Source organism: Sarcophilus harrisii, chromosome 4 (assembly GCF_902635505.1).
Source record: "Sarcophilus harrisii chromosome 4, mSarHar1.11, whole genome shotgun sequence".
NCBI classification, from domain to species: Eukaryota; Metazoa; Chordata; class Mammalia; order Dasyuromorphia; family Dasyuridae; genus Sarcophilus; species Sarcophilus harrisii.
The window spans coordinates 362,023,356-362,030,801 of NC_045429.1; the positions used below are offsets into that span (position 1 = coordinate 362,023,356).

Sequence of the window (7,446 nt, forward strand, 5' to 3'; positions counted from 1 at the left end):
TGCCAACCCTAGAATAGCGTCTGATAATTTGGTGATGATCATCCAAATAAAACAAAACCTGCCCACTCAGCCAGCTGCTGTTCCCATGCTTTTCTTACTTTTAGGGTTCTACTGTACAGAATCAGCCACAAGCTTCCTATTTTTTTGTCCCCCCTCCCAATTCCTTTCATATACCTCCATGACTAGCACTCTCTTCTCTAACCCTTTCTTTCCTTTTCATCCTCTCTCATCTTGCAGCCTTATCTATTTCTCTTTTCTCCCTGCCTCTGTATCCTTTGCTTGCTTTTCATTTGTTTTCTCAATTTTCCCTATAATTTCATCTTCCCCAAATGTTACCTGTAACCAGTAGCTTGATTGTAGAGGCAGATCAATGGGAGTCCTAGTGCCCATGAGCATTTAACTGGACCCTTGAGCACAGTGAACCTATCTTACTCCCAAAGAAGTCTCTTAAGTCCATAAATATCCATAGCATTGGGGGTCCTGAAGGTAAGAGATCCAAAAGGAACCCTAGGTAGGAATGTCTGGGCAGGGAAAATAGGGGAGGTTGGAAAGGATGAGGGAGAAAGTGCACAATCTGTGGTGGAGGACAGGGAAGGGGAAGTCTGGCAAGGGTGAGTGCCCGAAGCCAGGGACTGGTTCTGAGAGAAAGCCCTTGTCTCTGTCCAGGGACGTATCTGACACATGAGGCCAAAGGCTCAGATGACGCACCAGACGCGGACACGGCCATCATCAATGCAGAGGGCGGGCAGTCAGGCGGGGATGACAAGAAGGAGTACTTCATCTAGGGGTGTCTGCCCGTCCGTTACGCCCCCCTCTTGGGGGGGCCCAGCCCAGGGCCTGCCGGGGCCAAGGCACCAACCCGGACTTGTACAGAGCGACCCCAGGGCCGCCCCCTCCCGCTTGCTCCCCAGCCCAGCCCGCCCCCCTGTACAGAATGTCTGCTTTGGGCGAGGTTTTGTACTCGGTTTGAAATGGGGAGGGGTGGGGCGGGAGGGGAAGAGAGGGTTGCCCTCGGCCCTTTCTGTGGCTTCTCTGCGTTTGGGTTTATTTTTTATTTTTAACAATCCCAGAATCAAATCCGTGTCCAGGCTGGAGGGGGCAGGGGCCCCTTGGGTAGGGGAGAGCAGAAACTGAAGGATTAAGAGAGGAAAAGCAAAGGAGCAAAGAATAGAGAGGTCTGAAGAAAGGAGAGATTATGGTGGGTCCACTCTGCAGGACTGTCCATCCCCTAGAGAAGAGCAATTTTTCCAATCTAATGTGACAGGAGCGCCAGCTCCAGAAATGAGGCGGGGCATGCTACCTTGGGCTCCAGGTAAGGGTGCTTTTCCCCTGAGATAGGTTGGAACCACCTGGGCAGGTGTGAGAAGCAGAAAGCTCTGGGAACTTCGAGTTCTCAGGGGCATTGCCATCGTGGTACTGGAGAAGCCAGCCTTTCTACTTTATCTTGCACCAATCCCTTCACCCCCACTCCACCCCTGAAAGTGAAGAAAAGGGGCTGGGAATTTGGAACAGTTACTAGAAAAACGGTCCAGTCAGTGAAGCTTCAGAGGTGGAAGCTAAGACCTGAAGAAAGGAAGAAGTCTGTAGTGAAAGAGCAGCTGAGATTGACTTGCCATACCCTCCCCACCAACTCCCAAGATTATATAATATGACATCCTCTCCTCCTCCCCCCACTTTCCCCCTTCTTCAGAAGCAGCACAGCTAGGGGATCAGGGCACAACTGGGAGAAAGAAATAAGGCGAACCAGGAAAGGAAGGCAGGACAAATACAGTTGCCTTCCTTTTATGTCAGCTGTGGAAGAAGAATTGCCTTGGGGGACAAACTTAGCCTGTTTTCCCCTATAAAGGGGCCCCAAACTCCTCTCCAAGGCACAGAACTGTTGCATGGCAACCCTCTTCAAGGCATTATAAAGCAACCAGCCCTCCCCTCCTGTGCCATCCCATGCCAAAGCCCCTTACCCCCAGCAGAAAGACAGATATAACAACCGCATTTGCAAACAAAAAAACCTAGAAAGATCTTAAACTGCATGGGGCTGTTCCCTGCCCAAGATCCCAAGACAAAGAGAGTTTGGGAGGTCCAGGGGTAAATGATGAGTGTGGGAAGGCATACAAAAGGGCTTTCGGAGGTTTGGGTACATACCTCACCCTGGGATTATACCCCATCCTAGTCTTAACCATGTCACCCTCCCAGTGCCCATCTGCCTCAAACAGAGGAATCTCAGGGTGGGTCTCTATTCAGCATCTTCCCCCTTTCCATAAACCCCCTCAAAGGACACACACACATACATACACACACACACATACACCCATCCCCTTCCCCCCCTCCTGACACTAAGTCTGTGCCACAGTCCTTGCTATGCACACCCCAGGCTTCTCCTGGATACCTACCTTCTAACACCCTCATTACCCACTCGCTTGCTCCCCCCCGCCCCAGTCTGCTCAGTGGGTTGATGGGCCAGAAGGGTTGGGGATGAGGTCTCCTGTCCTTGCATCCCCGTCCTTTCTTCTCATCATCCATCTTGCCTCCTTGGCCCTGAGCTGGTTGCCATGGAGACAAGGCCTGCTCATCCCCCCCCCCCCATCCCACCCTGCTCAGTCCCACTGCTTTAGGGCTCCTGGCCTGCCCCCAACTCAGGCCTGGGACTCCTTTTGGCACTCCCCTCATTCTTCTCCCAGCCTGTGCCAGCTGCCCCAATAAGAATGGTGGGGAGGAGGGGCATTCGCAACCTGGCAAGGAAACTCACCTCTCTCCCTCCCTGCCAAAGTGTACTCCCTTCAGTTCAGGTAAATGCCCTTCTGAATCTTCCCAATGCTGGGCACAGCAGGCAGCCCCACACCCAGACCAGGGGCCCAATCCCCCTCCAACAGAAAGGGATGCTGGGACCCCAGCCCTGCTGGGCTCTCCATCCCTGGCATCCCCTTTCAGGACAAACAACTCTAACTCTTTCGAGCTGAACCACTCTGTCCATATACACAGAAGCCATATTTGTACGGGGGGGCGGGGGAGGGGGGGCCTGTCGTGCTGTGTGTGTCTGTCCAGGGAGGTGGGAGGGGAAGGGATGGGATGGGAGGGGATCGTGTATCTTTATAACCTTTCTAATTCTCCTGTGCTAATCTCAGAGGGGCCACCCCTCAATATATCTGGATTATACGTGTCACTGGGATGTTTCATGTTTTGCTCATACTGCCCAGATGGTTGGGGGGAGGAGAGGGAAGGATGGAACTCAGGACAATAACCCCCCAAAGCAATAGAATAACTTTCAGAAGAAAGGGTCTATGCTGCTTGTCTTCTCTCATGTCTGCTGAGTCCCTTCTGCTCCAGAGCGGAAATGGGGACTGTGGCTTCTTCACAACTTCCCATCCCCAAGTATGGGAGTCCTGGGAGAGATTTTGAAAGGGAGTAAAAAATATCCTTTCTAGGGATGACGGCACAGCTAACATTTCATAATAGTAAGTAATATTTATATAGGACTTCAAGATTTACAAAGAATTTTACACACACTTTCTCCTTTGATCCCTACAACAACTTTCTGAGGTAGGAATTATCATTACCCCCGTTTTTCTGAGGAGAAAACTGGGGTTAAGTGATTTGACCAGTCAGTATGTGAAGCTGAATTTAAAATCAGATCTTCCTGACTCCAGGTCCTGTACTCCAGCCTCTAGATGACCTAGTATGAGCTAGGACTCCCTAGGCTGACTTTTATAATTGTGAGATTTGTAGAACACCTGGGTGGAAAAACTGCATTAAAAAAAATAATAACTTTCCTCAGCACCACTAACTCTACTTTAGTATAAGATAGCCTTCCCATAATTCACCTTGTCACTCCACTGTCACTATTTTCTATCTTAGATGGACATCCCTACCTCAGAGTAAGACCTAAGCAACCTTAACTGGGTCCTGCCAAAAGCCCAGGACACACCCTGAACGTCTTTAAACTATTACTCTTTCTTTAACCACTGAGTCCAACTATCCACATCCCAGACCCCTCCAATCTTGAGACCAAAGGTATTTATGTGGTTGCAAGAATTGGTCCAGTAATCACAATGGAGGAAACTGAGGCCATAGGAAGATGTGCGATTGAACAGGTTAACCAAAAAGAAAAGACATTTATTAGGAAGTGATGGATCTACAGGGAAAGAATAGCAGCTTCTCATGCTCATTCATTTGCCTACTTATTAGAAATTGTATCACTCCATAGTAGACTGCATAACCCCAGGATGCCAGGCTAACAGGAAAAGTTTCTCTCATCTCTAGCCTTAATCCTTAAATTTAAAATTTAAATTTAAATTCTTAAATTCCCCCACTAGACATCCCAGGGTAAGTAACCCAATGAACTCCCAAGAAAATGGAAAATTGCCTCTGAGGATAGCCTCCTTCTGGCCTGTCATCTTCCTAATCCCTCCCCACTCACACATTGAACAGACAGAAAGAGACACTCAGACACCCATCTCTGTGACACATACCACTCACACTGATACACAGGGACACACCCACACGTAAGCACCCTCATGCCCAGCTGCCTGTGGGCACAGTGCTATATATCCAGAAGGGTATCTAGAAAACCGACACAATCCACATATACATTCCTGATGATATAATCACATGCATCTAACCACATAACAAGAGGTAGCAATCTCTCTTGTTCGAAATGAGCTCTTAGTGCTCCCTGGTTTTGTTTGTTTTTTTGTTTGGGGGGAATTTTCCCCTAGAAGAAGGCTGAAAGTGCTGAAGTGACAGAGGACATCACTGGGCGTTCTTTCCCTTCTATTTCCCTGAATCCTTAGTATGCCTTTGTATTTTCCTTGTCCAAACCCATCTTCTCTCGGAGGAAAGTCCCAAATTCTTTTCCCTGACACCTCCCTTCAGGAGAATTACCATTTTCCAGCCCCCATCCTTTTCCTGACTTAATTGAAGATCCCAGGTCAATACTGGCCCAAGCAGGAAGCCCTAGGTATAGCACTAGACTTCCTGAAGATGCTGCCACTTACTCCCACCCCATCCTGACTCCACCCTATAGTCCTACCCTGGGGCCATGAAGTTTCTTGTTAGTTCTTAGCTCTTATCTCGGAGGCTCAGGCACCAACACTGCCAGCTCTGTTCCTGGCCCACCCTGTCTGCTCAGAGATCAGTCCAGAATCATGGGGAACTGTCTGCATCGGGTGAGTGTGTGGGCCAAGACTCAAAGACTCATTCTATTCTTTCTCTCACTTCAATTTAACCCATTCCCATCTCTTCTCGCTCCTTTCCTCTCCTTATTTTGGCTCATCCTTTCCATGCTCATTCGTTGCTTCTTTACCTGCTCAGCCTTCCTTACCTTATTTCTCATTCTTCCTTCATCAGCCCTTTCTTCCTAACTGCTTACTTTTTCCTTTTTAGTTTTTACTTCTTCACAACCTTCACCTCCTTCTCTCGTCAATCTTTCTAATCATTCCCTCCTCAGCCACTTATGCCTCACTCCCTTCTCCTCTCGAACCTTTCCATCTTATCCCTCACCTTCTGCTGTCCTCAGTCCTTTTGTTCTCACCTTTCCTTTCTTAAATACTCATTCTCAACTTTGCCCTCATCCCAGGCACTCCACACTCTTCCCACATTTTCCTTCTCATCACTCCCTTCCCTTTATTCCTTTTCTTCTTCACAGACTCAAAGCCCTGTATAACCTATTAATATCTCATTCTTTATCTAGACTTTGAACTGGAACATCCTCGTAATTAATTCTATGCAATCTTTGTCAGCCCCCAGTCCCTTAGAACTTATGTTCCTCTCCTAATTCTATTATGACTTTCTTACTGGTCCCTCCTCTGTCTTATTTTCTTGCCATCTTCCCCTTGATTGCTCACTTAACCCACCTCCATCACTCTCCTAATCCCAGCCCTCCCCACTCCCAGCCTTATTCTTCCCTTTTCCCTGCGCACCCCCTCATTCTACATACTATAGGTGGGAAGAAGGAATAAAAAGGTTCTCTGAGTGGCCTCTTGTGCTATGTTTCCCAGGCAGGATCCAAGCTTCAGATCTCTGAAAACTTGACCATCAATGGTTTGGAAGAAGAGTGGGATGCTCTATGGAATGACACTTACAACTATACTGATGCTGACCTGGACTTGGCTGCTCCTTGTCGTTCTTGTCTCCTGTTAGACAGCTCCTCACTGCCCTTTTTTGCCCTTACTAGTGCCTTAGGCATCCTAGCTGGTGGGGCATTGCTCTTTGTCCTCCTCAAACCCCTTGTCTGCCAGCACTTATGCCCAGGCCGGGCCATCCTGGCCCAAGTGGCTGGGGGCAGTACCCTCTTCAGTATTGTTTTGCCCATCTTGGCCCCAGGGTTGAATCCCACCCCAGACATCATCCTCTGTAGTGTGGGGCATGGACTCTGGTATGCCTCTGCTTTTGCCCAGGCTCTGCTGCTGTGTGTGCACATCTGGCTGGGTCCCAAACTGCCCCAAAGATGGCTCCTCAAGCTCTCACTGACTCTGTGGGGTCTTGCTCTGCTGATGGCCTTGCCTGTTGCCCTGGCCAGTGATGTTACCACTGGAGTTTGCACCCTGTCCTTCAGCCCAGATGTGTGGGTTTGGTGTGTGATCCATATTGTGGTCTGCATTGCTATTTTCTTCATTCTTCCCCTGAGCCTGGTTGGAGCATGGGTAGTACAGAGGATAAGAGGTGGAAGGTCAGGGCCATGGGCTAAAGTCCTGTGGGTCTGGTTCCTGTTCTGGTGGCTTCATGCAGTGGTGATGGGGTCCGATATCCTGGTAAGGTCAGATGCCTTAGTGATAAAAACGTGCTTTGTCCAGCAGACGCTAGATTTCTTGTTAGATTCTGCAAAGATCTTGGGGATATTGCACTGCCTAGTTACTCCACTGCTGCTGGCACTGTTTTGCCACTATGTCACCTGGCCCCCCACAGTCAACCCACTCTAGAGCTTCCTTTCCCCGACCTCTCACCTCTCCCAAGCTTATCCTGGCATCTGGGCATCCTGGGAGGCAAGCTTCAGTTCTCCCTGCTGCCAACTGACATTAAAGTTTATGTTGCTATGAAGCTGATGGTTTCTTATTTGGCCACAATAGTGGGCCCAATTCTACCTTAGACACTCTTACCAGCACCTGTCTCCCCAAATGGTACCAATCAGGTATGCCTGGAGGGATGGGGAAGAGAAATCATCATGGCACATGAGCTTCCAGGATAGAGACTAGCCCAGAAGTAGGACAGATAGACCCCAAAGATTCTCCTGAGTTCTGGGATCAATGTCTTAATACTTAAAACAGAGGAACTGGGGGGCAGAATTCCTAAGGGGACTAGTTCAGTAGGTGAAACTGGAAGGATTTAGATGTCTAAGGAACCCCAAGGGAATAGAAATTGAGAGGGGAAGCTATAATGAGGAGGAATGGTGGGAACGAACCTCTGGATTTCATTTACTCTCCTTTGAATAAGCTCTCATATTTCTTTTGCTCCTTT

General features: G+C 48.9%; 2 protein-coding genes across 2 annotated transcripts in view; both read left to right on the plus strand.

The window, feature by feature from the left end:
- The window catches only part of CADM3 (cell adhesion molecule 3), a 40,539-nt gene extending 37,394 nt beyond the window's left edge, over nt 1-3,145 (plus strand). Inside the window, exon 9 of the mRNA XM_031966832.1 lies at nt 667-3,145. Coding sequence (XP_031822692.1) covers nt 667-785 — 119 coding nt within the window. The 3' untranslated portion in view covers nt 786-3,145. The remainder of the gene's footprint in view (nt 1-666) is intronic.
- Nucleotides 3,146-3,337: 192 nt separating this feature from the next.
- On the plus strand, nt 3,338-7,029 carry ACKR1 (atypical chemokine receptor 1 (Duffy blood group)). Its single transcript, XM_003767882.4, has 2 exons — nt 3,338-5,159; nt 5,991-7,029. Exons 1-2 carry the CDS (start codon nt 5,139-5,141, stop codon nt 6,909-6,911), a joined length of 942 nt encoding a protein of 313 aa, XP_003767930.1. The 5' UTR covers nt 3,338-5,138; the 3' UTR covers nt 6,912-7,029.
- Nucleotides 7,030-7,446: the final 417 nt, after the last annotated feature.

Coding starts and splice junctions, on each gene's coding strand:
- ACKR1 (XM_003767882.4), top strand. CDS start 5,139: ATGGGGAACTGTCTGCATCGG. Junction 5,160..5,990: donor TGGGGAACTGTCTGCATCGG/GTGAGTGTGTGG, acceptor TATGTTTCCCAG/GCAGGATCCAAGCTTCAGAT.